This window comes from Macaca fascicularis, chromosome 7, assembly GCF_037993035.2.
Source record: "Macaca fascicularis isolate 582-1 chromosome 7, T2T-MFA8v1.1".
Classification (NCBI taxonomy): domain Eukaryota; kingdom Metazoa; phylum Chordata; class Mammalia; order Primates; family Cercopithecidae; genus Macaca; species Macaca fascicularis.
In genome coordinates this window covers 158,373,805-158,398,295 of record NC_088381.1, presented here as the reverse complement: position 1 = coordinate 158,398,295, position 24,491 = coordinate 158,373,805, and the positions used below count along the sequence as shown (strand labels likewise).

Genomic DNA, 24,491 nt, shown 5'->3' with positions numbered 1-24,491 from the left:
AAAAAAATGTATTTCTTTGTACAAGTCCTAAAGAGACTTGGATTGGGGTTAACAGGAAACTAATCTTTATGGTGTAAATTTTCTGCATAAAAAGCAAGCATGGACAAAATAATAGGCTAAGAGACTATGTTAAAAATGTCAGCTATTAACACTCAAACTATTTAAAACTAGGGTAAGGCTGTTGTGGGATGTCTATGGTATTTCTGGCCCCTCACTCTCACCGTACTAGAGGCCCGGTGAAGTTACATCTGAGGACAGGTCTACCTTGAGAGCAACAGGGATTGAAAGCTATGCAAGCTAGAAACCTACACAGTTCGCAGTTAGAGATGAAAGGCTGCAGAAATGTTTATTGAATACAGTGCCAGGTTTATAAATAAAACTTATTTACAATTTCCATAGAGTTGGTCCCCCATCAGAGAGGTGGTTAAATCTCCAAACAGTTTATCTCAAGATTTACAGAAATGTCCAAGTACATCTCCTTTTCAAATAGCCATGGTGAAGGGCAACTTCAGTAACAAAAGAACTACCACCATCTTTGCTACAGAAGTGTTTAATGAACATCATAATAGATTTGGAGAAAGAACACACACTCCACCCATGCCACTACCTTCTTACTCCAAGGGATACAGACAGCAAAGAATTTCTGTCTCCTACAGGACAACTTCAAGGGATTAAAAAAACAGTAACTGCCAGCTGGAGGAATAGATTAAGACACATTAGTGGAAATCTAGTCACTGCCAAAGGATAAATATATTTAGGATATACAATAAATAATTCAAATGCTTAAAATAATTGAATGAACGGAAGAGTAGACTTGACCAAATTTACATTCTTTGTTCAGGAAGAGGTTCCCAGTATGCTGAGGGGTTCGTGGTAAGCTATTCCTCTGACGAGACACAGCAGCGCTGGGCCTACTGCACAGCCGTTCATTACAATATTGTTACAAGTACAATCAGACATGCATTTATAAAGAGAATATAAAAATATGTACAATAGCTCATTTTCAATGTGTGTTTAAGTTGCCGAAAGACACCAATGAAAGTGTGCAAAAATTCATTTGTCAAAAAATCAGAAAAAGCCTTCCTTGGCAACAGTGCATCAAAAGCCCATCTGAAGTATCGAGATCCGTTTGCCTCGCTCAACACCTACCCCAAACAGATGGAGAACAAAACTATGAAAGGGTTTGTTTGCCAAGTACTCAGCAGTTTCTTATGGCAAGTCTCAGGCTAAAGCAGGATGCCAGTTCAACTAATCACTTTATATATAAATATATGTATATATTTATAGAGTAGTTAGAAGTAGGGGCAAGAGTTTACAGGAAGGTGCTAACCAACTTCAAGGGCACTGCCACGACACCCAGCTATCTCCTCTCGCAAACTCATGCAGACTAACACCCAACGCCTGGGTTGGCCATCCCCGCAAATGGGAGGGGGGAAGGCTACAGTGGATTCTGCCTCACCTCTGCTCACAACAGGAACTCAGCATTCCCTGGAGGGGGAGGGTGTAGGGTTTCTGGTTCCCAGACAGGATCCTGGCCATACAAGAATCCTGTTTCAAAGGTAGTCTTTTAGGATAGGCTGCAAGACCACTAACAGTCCACCCAGCTTCTAAAAAGACTTGAGGGTTAGAAGGCTACATTTCAAAAAAAAAAAAAAAAAGTCAAATGACCCCCCTCTGAAACTACTGAGGTCATCGACCACAGGCGTGAGACTGGGTCAGCCAATCAGGCTCTTTGACCACCCCCTGCCACAAGAAATATCCAGGACATTAACTTACTCAAACCAGGAACCCTATCTCACCAGAAGAGAAACCCTTAGGCATTCCTTTCAGATTCAGGGAATGATAAAAGCCAACCCTTAGCTCATAGTGTCAACCTCTCTTCTACCAACCACACAGCCCAAGGACCAGTAGCAGAAGCACATGGGCGATGTCTCCTCTCCACTGCTCTGACCCACCCCTCTGGCAGAAAATCTAACAAGCTACAAAATGCCAGAAAGACAGGGAGTAGGAGAAGGAGAAGCCAAGGGTCTCTATAAATCAGCCCTGAATGCACCCATTTGGCTGCCAAGAGCTTCTCACTGCCTTGCTAGCAGCCTGCCACTGTTCCCTGGCAAATTGAAACCACCCACGCAAACACTCAAAACCCCAATCTCCTTGCTAATAAGATACAACCAGCTAACACCGTGAAAAATGCACACCTCCAGCCTTCATTTCAAAAAAGAGCTCTGTACTAAATGCAATATGCTTTTAAGGGGCTTTTACAGGGACCAATCTCAATGCAAAGACCAGAACCAGATGTCTGAGTTTTGGTTACAGGTTTATAATTAGACACAAAATTCACTCCACACTGGAGTTTCACTTTCAAGCTGGAAGCTAGCATTAGTTCTACTTGGGGGGGAAAGAAGCAAAGTCAAGTCAACTTAGGGGGAAAAAAAAAAGTAAAAGGAGGCTAAGGTTAAGTATAATCATAAATTAAAAGTCACGAATCAAAGGTGACTGGTAGTGTCTTTTAGGCATGAAGAGACTGGCTTAGAAAAGTGACTACTGCTTCTACCACACACAGCGAAGATTGAATTACAGACACACTAAATCATGTCTCTTGCAGATGGTCTCAAGTAGTTACATAAGACAGGTAATCAGCAGCACAATTGAGAACAACCCCTAAATACATGCTTGAGAGAAAGTGGATTTTTTTTTTTCCTTAAGAGCTCTACTGCCTGAATAGATCATTAAAAGTTACCGTAATTCACCTTCCCCCCTCCCCCCAGTGAAAATGCAACTAGACCTACATGTCCATAAATAGGATGAAGCAATCGGTATCTGCTTGTTTTTAGGCAAGGTCTTGGGCTCAGAGGTTGGTGCTGGGGCCTTGGGAGGGAAACCCAATGCTGGGCTGTGGGCATTTAAATGTACACTGGCCTCCCCTCCACCTGCCTTGTCCCCATTTAGATCTCAGCTTTACAAAGCATTTAACACCACTTTAAGTTAATGGTCTTTTTATTGGAAAAAAAAAAAAAAAAAAAGACTAGCATTTACAACTTGGAATGGACGTAAATTGTAATTTCTTTGAACAGCAATGTTGATGGTTGTGCTGAGGTCCACAGCCACAGCCTACTCTGCCGGCTCCAAGTCATCGTTCAGAAGGTTTTAAAAAGAGAGAGTCCAAAGATGCTCCCTTGGTAAAGGTTTCTTATTAAAAATGTGTGTGAACAGTGACAGCCTGACACCTGTTTCACCCTAGAACAATGCAGACAACGCTAAACCAACAAACACAGGCATGCCACCAGGGTGTGTCGTCACCACGGGTCGGAGCACACGAAGTACAAGAGGACCATCCTACCAGTGGGGCCATGTCTCAACGGTTTATCCTTCACCCATTTTTCTGCACGTCATCCTGAGGTAAACCAATTTTAAATGTGTTTGTTTTCAGTAAACCAGCTATGACAATTTATACTAAACAAATTGAACTAGAACCCATTTGAATAGGTTTTGAATTTTTTTCATTTTTCATTTTTAATACAAAGGCCTGACTGTGCTCAATCGTCAAGCTGCATGCATGAAAAACTGGCCAGCCCAAACAGTGTATCATTAGCAAATGGAACTTTAAGGAGTCCTTATCATTAAGGTAGTACAAGTATTTATATTGTAAAACTGATGTGTAGCTTGATCTTTAGGGGACAGGACCACCAACCAATACATGCAGATTTTGTGTGTGTGGACAGAAGGTACTTTTGACATTCAGTTTTGCTATATAGAAACAGAATGAATAAATGAACTTTTTTCTTTTTTCTTTTTTTTGCAAGAGGTAAGTAAAAGATTCAATTTGATTCTTCTAGAGGGGGGAAAAAGGAGTTGAAAGTAGGTCTTCATTTTGCAGTCATCATCTGTACGAATTCTGAAAAGACAAATATAATAGTAACTTTTGGTTGTCTTTGAAAGCAGCTTTAATGAACACAACATCTTTACTGTACATAAAATAAAGTCAAACGCTGCCTAGTGAAGCAGCTGGCTTGCTTACAGATCCTAAAGGTAAGACTATGAAACCCTGAGCTCAAATAATTTCATTTTACCTTCATAGTTGACTTGTCCGTCTCCATCAATATCTGCTTCTCTGATCATTTCATCTACTTCTTCATCTGTTAGTTTTTCTCCTAAGTTTGTCATGACGTGACGTAGTTCTGCTGCACTGATGTAACCATTGCCATCCTGTGAACATTCAGCAATTGTTATTGCTAATGCTGTGGTGTGAGGAAGTAGGTCTTTGACTTAGCTACGCCCTCTCAAGTTACTGCTAACTCTGCTCCCATCAACAATTCTCTGATCTCTAGTTCCCACCTCTAACCTTCTAAATACATGCAAACAGCTAATGCAGAAAACAGGATTTTCAAAAGCTCACAATGATTCAAAGTAACAGTCAAGAAACGTGGTCCAAAATTCCTATTTATTACGCCTACCTTCACCTGATACAGTTACCATAAAGAGGACTTTTGAAAGTGAGATCAAAGGCTCAGGCAGTTAGATTTAAGTCTTCTGCCTATAACATTATTATAGCTTTTAGAAGTGACAGCAGAAGCAGCCATACTTAAGTACCATCTGCTACGTAGACGCTGGATTACCTTGTCAAAGACTCGGAATGCCTCACGGATTTCTTCTTCACTATCTGTATCTTTCATTTTTCTAGCCATCATAGTCAAAAATTCAGGGAAGTCAATGGTGCCATTACCTCAAATTAAAAAACAAAAGCTCATGTAAAGTAAGCACTCCATGAATGTTGCTCTGCAGTAATCATTTCAGAACCACTGTACAGAATGGTAAACACACACTAGGACAAAGGGGCAAACTATCTTACTAGGTTCAAACATTTGCAGGTCTAAAATGTTCAAACACTTCACGGGGCAATTTCATATAATTTCAAACTCATCATCAGTGCCCAGGATAGTATTTAATCATACAAAGGAAACTGCACATCTGGATTCTAGCCCATGGAAGGGTCATGAAGGGCTGTACAGTTCAAGAAAAAGAACAGCACACACCACTCTGCAGGCTGAATCTTTCCACTCTGAGGGAAGAAGCGCCCCCAACTGCCATCCCTGAGTCAGGGAAATCACTCAGGTCTAACTCTGTCTTGGCTAGTGACGGCAGTAACGCAAAAAAGGCCTAGAACTGAGCTGCAGGTTAAGAGTATAAAGTGTTTCAGGGGAGAAAAGATTATGAGTGAGGAACATTGATTTTGCTATGTCATGCATGGGCCATAAAGTCTTACCAAGTCTTCTCCAGGATCATTTCTTGGCCACACTATGAAGGTTGGCCACCTGTTTTCTTCCAACTCAGTATCTTTATTTCCCATTAAGGGAAAAGCTCAGCAGCATTCTCACAGCTCAGACCAGTAACACTTACGGAACTCTCAGAAGAATCTGTTCTAGGGCCAGTACTCCAAACAACTCTTTAAAACTAAGAGATAAATACCCCTAAAGACAAGCACTCCAGACTAACAGTGTAATTGAACTAAATGGAAATAAAATTAGGAAGAAAAACCCTAGGTTAAGTTACTCATTTTCACCAGTACCTTTACTTTAAAAGAAAATACCTCAGGGATCCCTTCAAGACTTTTTAGCCTCAAAAATTGTAAGATATTGTTCATATTCATCAAAGACAAGAGAAATTATTTTAAGCTGTCTCACAGCCATGCAGAGAAGGTCAGGTACCATCCTATTTTCTCATTGCAAACACAGGATTCTGCAGCCTGGCACAACTTCTCCTTCTTCCACACAATCCAAGAGCCTAACAGACTTCTCCCCTCCCCAAGCACAGATTCCCAGGGCTCCCACAAACAAGAGGAAGTTACTCCATGTTCCCAGATAGCTGATCATCTTAGCAGTCAAACTAGAGAGAACCATGGGAAACTTTTTCTTTTCAAAACACTATTAGTGAAAACCGCTCTAATGTGCTGAAAGCTTTGTCAAATAACCTAATCAAAAGCTCTGCTTCCAAATGTTTGTGACCAGACAGGCGATTTTACTACACCGCCTTTGAGTCAATCATCTAGAAAGTAAAATCTAGATCCGAATAGTTTATTCTTAACTCATCTTTTATTTTTTCTTTTGACCTTCTCTCCCCGCAACTCATCTTTTAAAAATCACGTTCTATAATGTTATATAGTACACATTACAATATATATATGATTTACCAAAATACATGTTTCTTTTAGGGGTGGGGAAGTGGAAATCAGCAATCAAAGGTCTGTTGTCCACTGCTGTAAAGTTGAGAGGAACAGATGACAAACCGCTATCAGGGTTACTGCTGGTTCCCTCTGACCCTGGACCTTACAGCTTCCCTTTCCATTAGGTTCTGCAAAACTATCCCCTAGAGTCACCACACATCCGCCTCCAAACCTCACATGCTCCTCCGCAGCAAACACATCTACAAGCTCACACTGTACTCACTTTCATGGTAACTTCTAAGAGAGCTTGTCACCCACTTCATCTGGTGGCTCCTCCTCCTCTTTAGACACAGTAAGTTTGTTAAAAAGCACGTTCTGTGGCTATTTAATTTCACCTCCCCATCAAGACTCAGTGCAGACTCATGGGCCAGTTGATAAAAGCTTTGAGCTCAGCCAGGAGCGGTGGTTCATGCCTGTAATCCCAGCACTTTGGGAGGCTGAGGCGGGCGGACAACGAGGTCAGGAGTTTGAGACCAGCCTTGCCAACATGGTGAAATCCCATCTCTACTAAAGATACAAAACACTAACTGGGGGCGGTGACACACGCCTGTAATTCCAGCTACTCAGAAGGCTGAGGCGGAGAATTGCTTGAACCCGGGAGGCAGAGGTTGCAGTGAGCCGAGATTGCGCCAGTGCACTCCAGCCTGGGCGACAGGGCAAGACTCCATCTCAAAAAGAAAAAAAAAAAATCTGAGCTCTAGGTCACGCCAAGCAGAAAAAAAACAATACAGTGATCCCTGCAGAAAACGTTGTAGAAGCTAAGCAGGACGGACACAAGGCCCATCATCTTTTATTGTCATTGTCAATGGCCCTAAGGCAACCACAGAAAGGATCTTTGCACATTTGCTTTGCTCTGGGGACCTGAAAGACAATTCTGTAACATTTCTGAACTTGAATTACACAACAGTGGCCCTCATTCATGGTTCTAAAGCTCTTACCATCAGCATCCACTTCGTTGATCATATCCTGCAATTCAGCTTCTGTTGGGTTCTGACCCAGTGACCTCATGACAGTTCCAAGTTCCTTTGTTGTGATGGTGCCATCGCCATCCTTATCGAATAGGGAGAAAGCTTCCTTGAATTCTGAAAACAAAAGTTGACCCGTTAGAATGAATGTCTTTATCCAATCCAGTCACAATATACACTTGCCGGGGGCTTGCCAAAGCAAGCCATTCAAGTTGTGCAAGGTATCAGAAATCTGGTCTTTATCTAACGAAATAAAGACCACAATAGTCCTGTTGGACTGACCTTCATACAGCAGCCTATAAAGCAAACACTGCTCCCAGTAAACGGTGCCATACACCACAATATTCCCACAGGTTTCAAGGCGGCTAAGCTGAAACATGCTTAAATTAGTCCTAAATCCAGTTTTGTTTTTTTTTTTTTAAAAATAATGGAGCCTCACTCTGCCACCCAGGCTGGAGTGCAGTGGTGCAATCTCAGCTCACTACAACCTCTGCCTCCTGGGTTCAAGGGACTAAATCCCATCTGACAAGACTGGTCCATGTGCCCCCTTCAAGTCCCTTCCTGTTACATTTCTAAAGCCATAAGAATCCCCTGTTTCATAACAACATGAAATGGTTACTAGAAATGTACATTCCCAGGTTAACAGTCTGTTTTTCTCCACATGACTTTTAGGATATTTCAGAAGCATTCCTGGTTTCCTAAAGAGAAACAGTCTCAAAACGAGTCCTCCAGGACTTTAAAAAGCTAAAATCTGCCAAGCATGGTGGCACATGCCTGTAATCCCAGCTACTCGGGAGGCTGAGGCAGGAGGACTGCTTGAGCCCAGGAGTTAAGAGTCCAGCCTAGGCAACAGAGTTTAACTAATGTAACTTTCTTCCCAATTATTACAGTGGTCCTAACACTCATTTTCACCCATTTCCATTTATTTTAGGATAGCAAGCACAAGCTTTCAGGGCAGATTACTGAAAGACCCATGGCATAAGAACTGTAAACTAAATTGTTGAGTAGCAGGCTCAGTACAATTTAATCATAGGCAAACTCTGCACACTGTGAAACATGGTCAAATTCTCCAGAATTTAACAAGTGGGCATCCTGATTTTACTTCCTTTCACCTCATCTATAAAGTACTAGCAAGAATAACACCTGACCTCAATGTTTCTGCTTAGTGTTCTTCTTTAAATAAATTCTTAGAAAACTGCCCAGACTGTAGCAGGGAGGAACAGAGGAGTCACCAAAACTGAGTCAATGCCTAGTTCTGGCCTTCTGGGGACTCCTTGGAGTTGTCAACTTACCAGCAATCTGTTCCTCGGTCAGCTGATCAGCCTACATGAAGAAAGAAAAGGTTATCATTCAGTCCACAACATGTTTGGTTGATTTCAACATAGGTTTTCCAATTATACTTTTAATATTGTGATCTTTCAAAAATCGATCTTCAAAAAATTTTGAAACCTGTAGCACTGTCATTTAATGAAAGTAATTAGGATAAAGGAAACTCTTTATGCTATTTTAACAAACGATTACAAGAAGTGACAACCTCTGCTCACTTCAAGTTTTCTGGGCCCATGGCTTACAGCTTGCTCTGCGATCTAACTAGGCTAAGTTCATCATGTGAAAAATGGCACCTCTAGCGGCAGAAAGCCCCATGGCACCAGCTGCAGTGGCAGCAGGCTGTAAGACAGAAGCGCGCCACCTACTGCACCATGGACACCGCAGTCCCCTGTTCCACTCAACAAGGGACCCAGCCCACTGCCACTGCCACCACAGCCAGGATCAGGGCAGGCTTTCCGCGCACCTTGCGCACTGCTCCAGGCCCTCGAAATCTCCAAACTGTCGTTACATAATGGCATTGGGTTGGATTAACAGGCTTTTACATCCATTTTATGAGAAATAATTAAGTGGAAAAAATAAAGATACAGCAACTGGGTACCCCACCAACTTCATTTCCATGTAACAAATGCTTTCCAATCCTTTAAATTAGGCAGTTATTTGTTAAAAGCTTACCATTTACAATGGTTAATGCTCTGGGTCAAATTATCCTATTATTCAGAAGCCAGGAAAAAATGGTACCATCTTATAAATGAAGTGTTACAAAACTACAAAAATTAAGTACACAGAAAACTACACAATAATTATCAGACTACATATACTCCTCTCTTTTCTGGCAGAGGGTCTACTAAATTTGCTGGAGAGTATTAACCCTACCTACCTTACCTACCTTAAGAATGACATAAGAACTGTGCTTAATAAACACACTTCAATCGAGGCAGTAATGGCCACGAAGGTAATTCTCAGTTGCATTATTTGGTCTCCACCACACTGAACCCGTGCCTCCAGCCGAGGGAATTCGAGACCTCAAGGAGAGCTAATGTGTATTTCTCTTTTAAAGGATGCCTAAGAAGCCAATTACAAAATAAGTCCTAATAGAAAGCTAATGAAGTTTATTCTCTTAAGTGAAAACTTTAACAGCAAGAATGGCGTTCCAATATATTGATATTGGGTGAAAACTTATTTTTACAGATTATAAATGGATCTTTCTTTCTACCCCAATCACTAAAAATTGGCTTTCTTAAAATTAAATGAGGGAGACACGATGATTTACGTAACGCCAGGGCAACATCTGTCTTGTACAACAGGAAGCGCCGCCACACCTCGCAAGAGAAACTGTCACCTTATGGGGAGAACAGTCCCACCTCGCTACAAAACTCTCTTGTTAGAGGGGTTACCAGGAGCACCCAACTTTCTCGAAAACTAAATCCTCCTCCCCCAAAGGGCGCTAGCCTTAGGGACAAAGGTGTACCAGAACCCTGCGGGGAACCATCTCCCCACCCGCCAAACCAGAAACGCAGTCGGTGATGTCAGCCCTGCCCGCCGAGGGAGGAAGGGGCTGTGGAAAACACACCCAGCAAGGCGCACAGTCGCATCTGGCAATCTAGAGGCTGCAGAGAAAGCGGAAACGTGGCGGGCATCTCTCTGCGGAATGGAAGTGGCGCGGGGCAGGAGGAACGCGGAGCGAGGGGCCGGGCAGGACGCGTGCCCGGGAGCAGGCGGGGGACAAGGCGGCCCCTGAGCGGGCGTCGGGACGCCACCCCTCCTCGGCCAGGAGGGTCACCACCCCCGGTCCCCGCGCTCCAGGGCCCTGGCCAAGGCCGACCCCGCACCTCCCACCCGCTTCTGCTCCCGTAGGCTACCAGCCCGCCGCGCCGCCGCCTCCTCCCGGAGCAGAAACTTTGCGTCTCTAATGGAAACCAAGCCGCGCGCCAGCTCCCTCCTCCCCCGCCCCCCCCCCCCGCCCCAATTAGCGCGAGCCGAGCGCCTCCCGCGGGAAGGGCCTCCTGGTGCACCGAGGCTCACGCCCGCCCGCACTGCTGCACTGGGTGGGGGGCCGTAGAGGTGCGAAAGCGGCAGGAACAAGCCACGGCTACACCGCAGAGCCCCGCCCGGGCGCAGGGCGGCCGGGCCGCCGCTTCCGCCCTCTCCGCCCCCAACCCCTCGCCTTCCTGCCCCCAACCCCACCCTTCCCCGGCTCCTTCCTTCCCAGCCCACGCCCGCGCCGCGCCCCCCGGGAAGAAGGAGGGGAGAGCGACCGAGGGAGGGTGCCCAGCAGGACCGGCCAAGGTGGGGAGGTGGCGGGGGCTCACTGCGCCCCTTAACACCCGGCCGGAACAATGTGCGCCACCGGCCCGCTCCAGCCCATTCATTCTCCACTGCCTGCCAGACCTGCCACCTTCACGCCGGCGGAGAAGCGGGGTGGGGAGGGGCGAGCGGGGTGGGCACAGGCGGGCGGGGGGGTCTAGTGCCCGGCCCCGCCCGGCTCCCAGGCCGAAACGCTGCGCTGCAGGCAGCCCGGGTGCGGCGCTGGTGGATGCAGTGGGTGCGGGGCTGGGCGGGGGGCGGGGGGGCTAGATGCAGAAAGCCCCGCTGCAGTTGCGGCCGGAGCCCCTGCCCTTGGACGGCCTACGGCCAAGTCCAGCTCCAAGGGGAACCAATAAATGAAGCCCCCTGGCAGAGGTCGCCGAGATGCAAATCCAAAATACATCCTCCTTTAAGCGCAGCTACTGCGTAACACTCTAGAAAAGAAAAACCTCCACGAACCAAAAACAAACAAAAAACAAAACAACTAGAAATCTGGGAAGAAATCTCGGGCAGCCGCTACGCCGGCATTTGCCACTCCCGACCTACCATGGTGCGAGCGAAGGGAGGAAGAGCAGAGGGAGCGAGGGTGGCTGCACCAGCACGGGGGCTGTGACGGCGGGGGTGCCTCCGATGGTGCTGCTGCTGCCGCTGCTGCTCCTGCTAAGGCGCGCTGTGCGCTGTGCCGCCGCCGCCGCCTGCGCCGCCGCCTGACTACGAGTAACGGCACGGCGTCCACAAGACTTCCAGCACCACTGCCGGAGCGCGAGCCTGAGCCCCGTGGTATATATATGGCGCGCCGTATCCCTCCGCCGCGGCGGAGACGCCGCGCGCAGAGTGGCGCTGCGGCAGCCGGGCCTTGCCCGCCTGGTCCCGCCCCCCGGTTCGCTAGGCCTCCCGCCGCCCCCCGCGCGCCAGTCGCGGCGGCCCTGCGCTGGGTCGGGGTTTGAAAGCGTTCCAGGCTGGGCGTGCGGTGTCGGGTCAGATGTGGCGGGGAGTCCTCAGGAGACGCCCATCCTGGGCGGGGGCGAAGGCATGAGCGCCTGCTTAGTCCAAACTGGGGGCGGCCCAGAGCTTCGAAAGCCGTTCGCCCCGCTAACCACCCCAGCTTCACCCCACCTAGGTGACCCTCCCACCTCAACGTCTCTAACCGCTCCACTGGGGCTGCCGGTTCCCGCGTGCCGCTTGTCCTTGGGTCTGCAGCGGCCACTTCCAGTGTGGGGTGCTGTAGAATGTCCTGAGACTGGGAGGTTTGCGGGGAGGTGGAGGCAGATTGGCCACACCTTCAGCTGCCGAGGAGAGGGGTCTGCAGAGGACGAGGTCGTTGTCCTGGAAGAAATTGGTCCTGTGTTTGCTCTTCGGATTTTGGAGCAATATCTGAGCCAAATTATATATGCTCGATTGCTAAATCTGTGTCATGCTGCGATGTTTAATCAGTCTTTAATGTTTTCACGTTTCCACTGAATATTTTTTAGGATGCCTGAATATTTCTCCCCTACTATTTTGTTATCTTTTTCCTGTGGAGAAAACTATTCATTCTGGCGCCCGTCTTACTGAAATTAGTGTACCTGTGCAGCTTCTACAGACCTTAAAACCCAGGCTTTAAATTTTTCGTAATTTTCCTAATCCTGAGGGGGGTCAGAGTCTTTATTCATAAATCCATAGAAACAAGGGAAAAAATAGATGCTTCAAATCCCCTGCATTACAGGTGGAACACACAGCCAATTGCCTCTATTATGGAGCCTGATTGTATTTTAAACTACAGTTTTGATTACATTCCTTTTAAAATACTATTTAAATCTTTAAATGTACTAGTGTTTTCCATTTTTTATTATATTCCTTTTAAAATAACATTTAAATCTTTAAGTTTACTAGTGTTTTCCATTTTTCTGTAAAGTAGAGAAAGAACAATTTCAGCCAGTAATGTGAAGCCCAGGACTTGTAAAAATCTTGACAAAATGCTGCAGTTTCTTTTCTTGCCAAGGCAGAACACAGAATTTGATCTTTTGTTTACAGGGCCCGGGCAACAGTTGGAGGTTATCATTTGCTTACTGTTTCACAGAATATAGCAGTGTGTGATTAACATGCTCTGCTAGAAAGGGCTTTGCTTGGTTATGTTTGTTTGTGGTTTCAACAAAGTCTGCAGGAAGATTTTTTTTTTTAAAGGGAAAATATACAGGCACATTGCAAATGCCACAGGACTTCTTGGGATAACCTCAGACAAGATGTCAGCATGTGTGGAGCTGTTCCTACTGGTGTTCCTTCTGGAATGCCGCAGAAAGAGTGAACCTGCTGTTTAAAGAGAGGCTGCAGCAGCAAGCCAGGGGATGGTGCTGCCTTCCCTCTGCAGATTAGAAAGACACTATTCACTTCACCAACCTAAACCCAATCGCTGCAAAAATAATACTACTACTCCAGGGTTCATAGGGGGAAACTTGGAGAGTTGGAAATAAGGAAATAGAAGAAAAGGGACTAATACAAAGTAATTTTAAAGAATATTCAATAATCCAGTTAGTTACAAGCCTAAATGGCCAAACTCATTATTAAAACTGCTTCTTGGCCGGGCGCAGTGGCTCACACCTGTAATCCCAGCACTTTGGGAGGTGGATCACGAGGTCAGGATATCGAGACCATCCTGGCCAACATAGTGAAACCCCGTCTCTACTAAAAATACAAAAATTAGCCTGGCATGGTGGCGTGTGCCTGTAATCTCAGCTACTTTCAGTAGGCTGAGGCAGGAGAATCCCTTGAACCAGGGCGTCGGAGATGGCAGTGAGCCAAGACGGCGCTATTGCACTCCACCCTGGCGACAGAGCGAGATTCCATCTAATAATAATAATAATAATAAAACTGCTTCTTTCCTAAGGGTATTGGTATTCTTTCTCCAGGGCTTTTCATATAGTAGTGAGTGAAATACATTTTTCTGTTTTTATAAGACAGAGCCTCCCTCTGTTGCCCAGGCTGGAGTGCAGTGGCTCAATCTCGGCTCACTGCAACATTCCCCTCGCGGATTCAAGCGATTCGCCTGCGTCAGCCTCCTGAGTAGCTGGGATTACAGGTAAAGGCACCTGCCATCACACCTGGCTAATTTTTGTAATTTTAGTAGAAACGGGGGTTTCGCCATGTTGGCCAGGCTGGTCTCAAACTCCTGACTTCAAGTGATCCACGTGCCTTGGCCTCCCAAATTATAGGTGTGAGCCACTGCGCCTGGCCAGTGAAATACATTTTAAAACATGGTATGCATTGTATAAGTAGGGGAAAATAATGGCCTAGAAATGTGTTTAATTATTAAGGATCTACTCATATCTGAGTCTTTCATTCCTTGTAATTATTTTGGTTAAGTTGCTACAATCTATGGTTTCAAAAGCGAAGCATTCTCTAAAATAATATTTTTCCTCTGTCGCTAACCTTATTTCACCCAAATATAACATTTTGAAACTTTTTTATGACTTTACTTGCTAAAAACTGTACATTTCAGAATCCTTTTACTTTAGTAAAATTTATTTTCCTCATTCTTCATATTTTACAAACTAGAGTTCTCTTTCGGTAATTCTTTAATGTATCAAAGCACTGAAGTCCATCGGGTTTATAATGAGGTCATGCTTGCACAGTTTTATGGACATGCTTTTCACAGTTTGACACTCTGAAATATAAGAAGGTCAGGTGACTTGCCCAAGATCTTACTGTGAGTCAGGGATGGGGCATAAAATAGAGCTTGAGCCCTTGCTCAGGGGCTCTAATATCAGATAATATTTTCGTGGTGTTGATATCTGAACATTTTAAAGGTCCAATGTTAGGTGTTTGTCTGTTTCATAAAGCAGACTCTTCTGACTGCCTACTTAGAAGTCACTGGGTTTTCGTGATCAAATAGACTGCTTTAAGTGAATTCACGTCCTAATTTATGAAGAGATCAGCAATCAGGAAAATAAGCCACATTATTGTAATATCATAATTTACTGAGAACCAAAAACCTATGGAACATTTCATATTTAAAGGAAATTGTTCTATAGGAAATTATTTAAATAAGATAAAAGTAAATGAAAGAAAAGTAAAAACGATGCAGCCAACCCCAAGCCAGGAATCTCATGTTTAAATATCATTTCTGTCACTAACCAAATCACTGTAACCCTCTGAATCTGACAGAAAGGACACAGATGTAACAAGAGTTTTGTACTTGATCTAGAAATTCCTTCTAGCTGTGAAACCCTGTGTCTGAGGTTATATGAGTATAACATATACGTATATAACCTTTATCATATATATGTATACACACATATACATATATTGAAGATGGAGAAATGGAGAATGGAAATGGAGAAATGGAAATAGTTTAAAAATAATAATTACTCGCCCGGCGCGGTGGCTCACATCTGTAATGCCAGCACCTTGGGAGGCTGAGGCGCGCGGATAATGAGGTCAGGAGTTCAAGACCAGCCTGGTCAACATAGTGAAACCCCATCTCTACTAAAAATATAAAAAATAAGCCAGGCGTGGTGGCAGGCACCTGTAATCCCAGCTACTTGGGAGACTAAGGCAGCAGAATCGCTTGAACCCGGGAGAAAGAGGTTGCAGTCAGTGGAGATCACACCACTGCATTCCAGCCAGGGCAACAGTACAAGACTCGGTCTCAAAAAATAAAAATAAAAAATAACAATTACTCAGCATTGACTATGGCCAGGCCCTGTGCTAAATGTATTATTTCATCCTCCTACCCATCCTGTGAAGCAAGTATCATTATTATTCTTACAAAGGAACTGAGGCACTGAACAAGTCACTGATTTGCCTAATTTAAGTGGAACCCAAAAATCTAGCTGAAAGCCCAAGCACTTAAGCATTACACTATAACTATCTCCTGCAACTTAATAGAATTTATTTTTATTTTAATTTGGGGTAGGAGGAAGAAGTAGCAAAGATTAAGATGAAAATTTGGTATATAAAGAGATATTTCTTACCCAAAGATTTAACATAAGATCATAGGAATATAGTAATGGCTCTATTTCCTACATAAGGAATATGGAGTGTTTGGGGAAGAAAATCTAAAGCAAAACATTTACTTTGTGATGCTTTCTAGCTGGAGGACAATTCTCATTTTGCCTCTGAGGTCTAGAGAGGTCAAGAGCCCTGCTCACTGTCAGACATCCAGTTGTGTGTGTGAGAGACAGGTACAGACAGATTTGGTTGGTTGGTTGGTTGGTTTGATAGTAAATAATACCTCTTCACCATCTTCGACTCCCTCCTTCTCCACCCCATGGTCCAATAGTACTTAGATGAATATCCACCATTCAGGATTCTCCGCTTCACTAATCATCTCCAATTGCCAGAACAGATTCTTGCTGTTTGCATCTGGATTTACATTTCATTAAATTCTATTCAGGATTATCATAAAAAGTTTTATTATCTCTGTCAATAAATAAAATACTCCATTATTTTTCCATTTAAAATTTTGTGATTATCTTTTTTGTTCTTATAATGTTTATGAATGACTCACATAGGTAATGAGCAGAGGGAATATTCTTACATTACATTTAAATTTGAAACTATGTTACCATCAGAACATAATAAGCAAGTGTTTGGCCATGACAACTTACCATGAGAAAAATATTATCCATTTTAGCATATAGGGCATCTGTTTAGTGTCCCATGATTTTAAATGACTCATAGCCAGACTAACTGTCCTGTTGTATGTTCCAGCTTGTGATGGTCACCAGTATATTCAGTGGTCTGAAGTGCAATATTTCCAAACAGCACCATTCACCAGCTTTGAGTGCCTCATTCTTGTTTTTTGTTTTTTAAACACTTTGCTTTGTATAGGAGAAAACACGTATTTTCCTCCATTCACAGGGCTTGTGCTTGTTTTGCTAGTAGCTGTGGTGATGGATTTGCCTTCCTCTGTGCCCTCTCTGGTCAAGCCACCCTCGTGACCAAGGTCATAAATATGTAACACAGAAAGTGGGGTCAGGGATAGAGAATGAGAACAGAGCAAAATAATTGGCCATTAATGAGATTGGACCCATGACTTGAGCCTCAGCTTTGGGCTTTAACCGACTGAGCCCTTAAGTCAAAGGCAGCCAATGGTTACACAGACTTAGGGACCAAGTACTGTGTGTGAATTCAGATAGTAAAATGCCCCATGGGATAAGATCATAGTTTTGTTCTTTAGTTGTTTACACTAACTTCAAGCTGGGTTTTTTCTTTCTTTTTTTGTCTTCTAAGATAGGGTCTCACTCTGTCCCCCAGGCTGGAGTACAATAGCATGATCATAGCTCACTGTAACCTCGAACCCCTGGGCTCAAAGTGCCTTGGACTCCCAAAGTGCTGGGATTATAGGAGTGAGTCACCATGCCCGGCCTGGAGATTCTTTTTTTAAATTCAATTAATTAATTTATTATTATTATTATTACTATTTTTAGATTTGGGGTCTTGCTATGTTGCCCAGGCTGGTCTCTAACTCCTGGGCTCAAGCAATCCACCCACCTCGGCCTCCCAAATTGCTAGGATTACAGGCATGAGCCATTGTGTCTAGCCAGGCCTGGAAATTCTTAAACTACCATTTTCCTCATCACTCCAAAAGCAAGGGGAATAGTAACTTCAATTAGCATCCAAATGATAACCAGCAACTTCATATTTCAACATATGTGCTAGAATGCAGGCCAAACCATAGAACAGGTCTAAGACTTCTCCATGCAACAATAGACATTTAACAGCTTACAAGTAATTTAACAGCTATTCAGTTGAGGGTATGTGGCCACAGCGACAAGCTGAAATGGCAGGTTTTGGGGTGACTCAGTTTGCCTGTAGAGCAGAGCCAGTGATTGGCACAAATGGGTACTTTCGCTGAGGTCTTGACACAAGGAAAACCAGATCATAATGATAAATCAGGTAAATTGATGCTGATTGTGGGTTTTATCAAAGACTTGGCCCCACCAATTCCAACAGAGTTAAGATCTAATTTGGCAACTGTGTGGTTTGGTTTTCAATCAATAAATAGCCTCTGTCCTTCCTTCTAGAGCTGTGCTGCCCAATCCAGTAGTCACTAATCACATGTGGCTATTTAAATCAAACTTAATTAAAACTTAAAATTGAGTTCCTCAGTTTATAGCCACATTTCAAGAGTTCAATAGGCCCATATGGCTAGTGGTTACCATATTGGGCAGCATGGAACATTTCCATCATTGCAATAAGTTCTATCAGATAGCTCCATTCTAGAAATTTAAAAAAAAGAAACATCTGTGTTTGCCTGGATCAGGAATGTTGAGGATCCCAAAATTTCTAATAGCACATCCATGATCTTTGTTTATCCCAATGAGCTTGTCCCCTTCTGATCCATCCAAGGCACAGCTGCCAGCAGTTTCATCATGTCACTCCCTTGCTCAAAAACCCTCAATGGCTCCCAATGCCTTTCAACAGTTTGCCAATCTACTTTTTCAGCATTACCATCCTTTGTTATTCTACACATTCTTTGCTTCAGACAAACCACTGTAGTCTCTGTCCCCTGAACATACATTGTCCCCTCTCAACTCATTGCCTTTTCCATGCCATTCTCAGTGTCCAAACGCCTGTCCGTATCCTCACCACCTATCTAAATCCTACGGGTCCTTTATGCCCAGTTTAAATGCAACGTGTTTCAAACTTTCCTGATTATCACAACTCCAAATGAACGTCCTCTCTGCTGAACTCCTACCCCTCTTGTCCTTTTCTACCTGATATTATCGTTTCATATATCTAACATCAGATATAGTAGTAGAAGCCAAGATATACTTTTTGAACTCAGCATAGCCTTTGACTCATTAAACACCAGTCGACTATTTAATTGATTAGTGTTGAGCTCGATTTACTCTCAGGACTGAAGAGGATATTAAAAGTGAATTTCTCAAAATACAAAAGGAAAAGAAAGTCCTTTGCTCTAATTCTGAAAGCAAGGTGGGAGGCCACACCTCCTCCGGAACATCCTGAACTACCCCTGCTTTGATCCCAACCTGTATCCTTCTATAGTCACGAGCAAGCATATACCCTGGCTGACCCATCCTTTGGCAATTTTCTTCAGACTTTCACATAACTGGATCCATCCTCTGCTTCCTATAATGGAGAAAATATGGTCAAAGGGGAGTAGTCTTTGAACAGAAAAACCACCTCCACCTAAATCTAGTGAAGATGCTTATTGGGTTTTATTCATTCTAAGTCGAGGCTCTGAGTCATTGGCTAATAAACCAACTCCAGGCATCACAATGGGATGACTGAATCATTTGGCCACTGAAAAGACGTACCTTCAGGAGTGTTTTCAAGTTGTACAACTGAATATCACTGTGTCACCTTCCTTCTCATTCTCATTCTCATAAACCAAAAGGATAGACAGAAAATGTCTTATTTTGATGAAAGTTTACTCAAGGCTTTGTTATTTTCACTGTTTTGACAAAGCAAGTAGTTTTTTCCCAAGAAGAGGACCATATTGCTTTGCTAGGCTAAATGGCTGCTTCGTTGGCCGCTTAGCCACGCAGACTCAGCTATCTCATCTGTAACATTAGTGTAATAAACAAACCCTAGGGAAATATAAGATGTGGTTGCTTATAATATTTAAAGTATCAGTGTGCTAAATGGCAATGGGTAGGTCAGAAATCCATTCAGAACCCAGGTCAGGGGGTCTGAGTTGGTCTGTGGAAGGGCTCAGCAGTGGGAAGATCCAACTCGGGCTCCCATCATTTGGCGGCACCCCCAACAGGTTGGTGCCCAGGGCATCAAGCCCTCAGCCGCCTCACCCTCCACCAGTCCTATGCAATGCTGCTGAGTCATCACTGTCTTCCAGAGCAGCCCAAGAGATTTGTGACTCAGAGAACTGATTTATAGTTTCATGTTTCACTGCTCTAGCTCTTCCCTGCCACACAAAGGTTCACAGTTGCACCTGTTTCCCCTCAAAGTTTGAAACTTAGGAAATGACCTTAAAACTGAATAGCAGCAAAACATATGAACCATATTTTAAATGGTCTACTGACACGGAGATTCTACTAGAGGCATTTCTGATTTTCAAATCCTAAAGAAGGGGAGAGAAAAGGTATTCTGTGCTTTGTAGCTGTAGGAACTTTATTTTTATTTTTTACTTTTTTATACAGATTCAATTGAGACCCGTGGGAACCTTTGCAGTTGGGAATACTTCGTGGTTTGAGCACACATTTCAAACTGTGTTCCATATGGCGACACCATAGGCTCCCAACGAGCCATTCTGACTTTCGAAACTTGTTTTGCTGTGAATATTTGTTAGACGGCCAGCTAGGTTAGGGGGTTAGGATGCCGCTGAAGCCTTGGAACAAGTTTCTCTTTCTGTGAAAGAGCACCATGCTCTAAACAAGTCCAATCATACTGTTTTAACCTCCTGAAGAAATCAAAATTTTAGAAAGCATCCTAAAAATCGCATAATGAGAAATAAAGACACAAACATTATTCTTTTTTTATGCAGAACAAAGAGTTTATTATAAATGTTCTCCATGAAAAAAAAAAAAAAAGCCTTGGCAAACTAGGGCTGGAAAGGATTTTTTTTTTTATAGATTTAAAGGGTACATTTTTGTTACATGTATATATTGCACAGTCTGGGCTTTTAGTGTGACTGTCACCTGAACAGTGTACAATGTACCCAATAGGTAATTTCTCATCCCTTACTGCCCTCCCACTTTTTGGAGTCTCCAAAGCCCATTATTCCACTCTGTATATCCATGAACATGATTTTTTTTTATTAGCACTTTGCAATACCCTAAAAATACCTCAGAACTTTATGAAATAATTAGAATTGTGTAGCCACATTTCTTTTTATGCATCACTCATCTCAAAAAATAAACTTCTCTGAGCTCTTCTGGGAATAAGAACGGGAAATGCTGCTAGCCTAAAAAAGACAGAAGAAATTATGATAAAGTTTCACAAGGCAGAAGTGTCAGCAATTTAAATGAAGGTCAAAGATTTAAGGCAAGTGGTTTAGATAAGGCACAGAGAACAATTCAGAACAGCCAATCCCTAAATGGATAACAAAGTCCAAAGCAGTCTCCCAAGATTTTCCACAGTCACTTGGAAGCCCTGTGAATGATAACATTCCTCTACTCCCCTTATTATGATTGTTCTTTGATTAAAATGTTTTCAAAGGTCAAAGGAAAGAGCAGTCTAAAAACCTGTTCTTTCCCTAACTAGTCCCTTCTTGGGACTTAGTTTTCTTATCTGGAAAATGTAAAAGTTAGACCAGATGGACTTTCTCTGGTTCTTCCCAGATTTAGAATTTCATGTTCTAAATATTCTTGCTTGTGAATTTTGTGAGGAACTTGTGCGGAATTCCCTAGTAACCAGGAGACTCTTAGAGATGTGGATGTATATACATCTGAGGTCACAGTGGACTTGTCTCAAGAGTTACATCTTTTTAGAAATGTTAAAAATCGGCCTGGCATGGCAGCTCACGCCTGTAATCACAGCACTTTGGGAGACCAAGACGGGTGGATCACTTGAGGCTAGGAGTTGAGACCAGTCTGGCCAATGTGGTGAAACTCCATCTCTACAAAAAATACAAAGATTAGCCAGGTGTGGTGGCAGACGCCTATAGTCCCAGCTACTCTGGAGGCTGAGGCACAAGAATCACTTGAACCCGGGAGACAGAGATTGCAGTGAGCCAAGATCACGCCACTGCACTCCAGCCTGGGTGACAGAATGAGACTGTCTCAAAAAAAAAAAAAAAGTTAAAAATCATTATAGAATTCTGACTTTGTCAAATGGTACTCATATAAAATACTTACGACAGACTAGACCATGCCTACTCAAATTGACTGATCCATTGTGACATTTATTTCCAAAAACTGCCCCCACCAAAGAAAAAGGAAGGACCAAAAAAAAAAAAAAAAAAAATCCAAGGCCGGGTAGAAGACATCATCTCTTTCCAAAGACCAGAAAAGCAACAATAGACCGGGAAAGTGAGCAATTCTGTTTGAGTGAGTCAGATAGGTTTTTTAAAAATCATTTTCTTCTAAATCTTTGTATTCTTCAAAAAATGTAATAGAATACACACAAAGGAGAGCTTGGAGATAAGCCCTGATATTTAAGATCATTAATGTTCCACAATGATATTTCTTTAACTTAAAAATAAAAAAATGGAGACAACTCAACCAGAGGGGGAAAAAAATTGCGTTGAAAAAAGAAACTGAACCTTCTATGTTGTAGATACTCCATAAATACTGATTTTTTTTGAGACAGGGTCCTACTCTGTCACCCAGGCTGGAGTCCAGCGGCGCGATCATAGCTCACTGCAGCCTCAAACTCCTGGCCTTTGGTGATCCTCCCACCTTAGGCTCCCAATTAGCTGGGACCATAGGTGTGCACCACCACGCCCGGCTAATTTTTGTTATTTTTTGTAAAGACAGGGTCTCCCTATTTTGCCCAAGCTGGTCTTGAACTCCTGGGCTCAAGTGATCTGCCCACCTCAGCCTCCCGAAGTGCTGGGATTACTGGTGTAAGCCACTGCATCCGGCCTTTGATTGACTTTCTTGGGACTCAAAGGCCCTTTCAAATCCAGATTCTCCTACTATTGTCCTAATTACTGTTCATTCATTTCTTCAGTAAATCTTTATCTAGAAATGTAAAGGAAATTCACTAGGCACAGACAATATGATGATGACTCGAACAGGCCTTGTCCTTAAGGAGTTCACAATTTAGTGAGCTCATTTGCTGACTGCTAAAAAGCAAGTTTTACATGTACTAGGATTGAAGTAATAAGCCTCAAGGAATATTTTGTGGCACACCAATTCACATTTAGATAAATGTAGTTCAGGCTTCCTGATAAGCCTAACTTCTTTGTAAAACTGGGACCCTTCCTCTGGAAGTATTATAAATATTGGGAAGACTGAATATAAAAATAAACATATAAGCAACTTGTACAATGTCAAGCATCATACACAGAAACAGATAAGCCTAAGTATAATGACATAATGAAGTTATGGTCCAATTTCTCCACAGGGGAATCAAATACTAGAGCTGGAAGGGAATCTGGAAATTCTCTAATCCAGTCCTCAAAGTCTACATACTAGAAAACTGAGGTCCCAGTCAGGCGCGGTGGCTCATGCCTGTAATCCCAACACTTTGGGAGGCTGAGGCCGGCAGATCACCTGAGGTCAGGAGTTCAAGACCAGCCTGACCAAGGTAGTGAAACATGCCTGTAATCCCACCTACTGGGGAGGCTGAGGCAGGAGAATCGCTTGAACCTGGGAGGCAGAGGTTGCAGTGAGCCGAGATCATGCCACTGCAGTTCAGCCTGGCGACAGAGCGAGCCTCCGTCTCAAACAAAAAAAAAGAAAAGAAAAGAAAGAAAAACTGAGGTCCCAAGAACACAGGAAAGGAACTTACTCAAGAATTCTCAATTTGTTATTGGCACAGTTAGATCTCTTTTTTCACATCAGGATCTGGTTTGCTACAAAGAAGTCACAGTACATGTTTCCTATACCATATAAATTGCAAAAGAAACATGACGTATTGTTTTGGGGGCAGGTATTTTTACAGTGAAATGCTCATTTGGAAGTTCCAATATATTTGCTCACTTGGCAAACATCTTTGGGGATGACTACTAACCGCCTACAGAAAGAAAACCACAGCTTTTCTCCTTTTTGAAGAAGACTTTGAGTAAAAGTTTAAGAAGCAATAAACAGCAACTGACAAGTATAGCCTTAGATCAAAGAACCTTCACTTGACTACAGCGCAGACACCACCACTGGTTGTAAAACCTCAGGAAAAACCATTAGTAACACAGTCTTAGAAACAGGATGTGAACATAGTTCAATCACAAAGATCAGATATCCAAGCCACCTTGTGCCAAAGTCACAGATGGATGTTTGGAGGTTACACGAAACTGCAGTTTTAAGAAATCCACACGATTTAATTTTCTTAGCTAGCTTCTTGGAACAGTGACAATAACCAAGTAATGTTTCTTCTCTACTTTTTCTGTAGGTCACTGACTGAAAATTCTGCTCAGAGAAAACGATTCTCTTCATTCCCAGGTCTGCCTTCCAGTTCCCCCAAATGCTTGAGCCATCTCATAACTACAGCTTCAGCTCTGGAAGATGCAGTGTTACTGTGGTAGAGAAACACAGGCTTGGGAGACAGCCAGCCTGGGTAGCTTCTATTCTGTGCTGTGCTACTAAATTGCTATGTGACGTTAGGCGTGTCAATCGACCTTCTTGGGTGTCAGATTTTTCACTGCACTGAGGGCTGAGAGGTACCTTCTGGCACGACACAGACAATGGCAGCAGATGTGGCCCATGGGAGAGGTCATCTCCCCGGACCTTCGCCTCTACCTAAGCGGCCCTTCCCCACAGAAGCAGTAAGGGGCTTAAGGGGGAGGAGGCCAGAAGCCTCCCCTCGGTCTACCCTGCCAGAGAGGGCCAAGCAGCGGCTCTCAGGCCTCTGCCCGGATCCCGGGCGCTGCGGGCTCCCAGGCGGGCTCCTGGCCGCGTTCACTCCGCAGCCCTCTGCAGCTCGGACGCAGCTGAAAACCCGAGCCCAGCGGACCCCTCCCGCCGCAGGAGATAAGGAAACCTTAGGAAGGAAATGGAAACGGGCCCTTCTAGAAACAAAGTGCCCACGAGGGTGCTTCTCGGGTGGCCGGGCCCTGGGCTCCAAAACAGGAAGGGTCGGCTCGGTGACAGTTCGATTGCGGGTTTCGAGCT

The 24,491-nt window shown here is 43.7% G+C and overlaps 1 protein-coding gene across 1 annotated transcript; it reads right to left on the bottom strand.

Annotated features, from left to right (window-relative positions):
- Positions 1-320: 320 nt before the first annotated feature.
- Positions 321-11,575, bottom strand: CALM1 (calmodulin 1). Its single transcript, XM_005562014.4, has 6 exons — positions 11,365-11,575; positions 8,478-8,508; positions 7,159-7,302; positions 4,617-4,723; positions 4,071-4,206; positions 321-3,895 (listed from the first exon to the last, which is right to left on the bottom strand). The coding sequence occupies exons 1-6, from the start codon at positions 11,365-11,367 to the stop codon at positions 3,867-3,869; spliced, it is 450 nt and encodes a 149-aa protein (XP_005562071.1). The 5' UTR covers positions 11,368-11,575; the 3' UTR covers positions 321-3,866.
- Positions 11,576-24,491: the final 12,916 nt, after the last annotated feature.

Bases quoted from the DNA above. Each gene is read 5' to 3' on its own strand.
- CALM1 (XM_005562014.4), bottom strand. The intron at 4,724-7,158 runs GTAAGAGCTTTA...TTTTAATTTGAG, and splicing joins CAACGAAGTGGATGCTGATG to GTAATGGCACCATTGACTTC. The intron at 3,896-4,070 runs GTAAAATGAAAT...TTGTCTTTTCAG, and splicing joins CGGACAAGTCAACTATGAAG to AATTCGTACAGATGATGACT.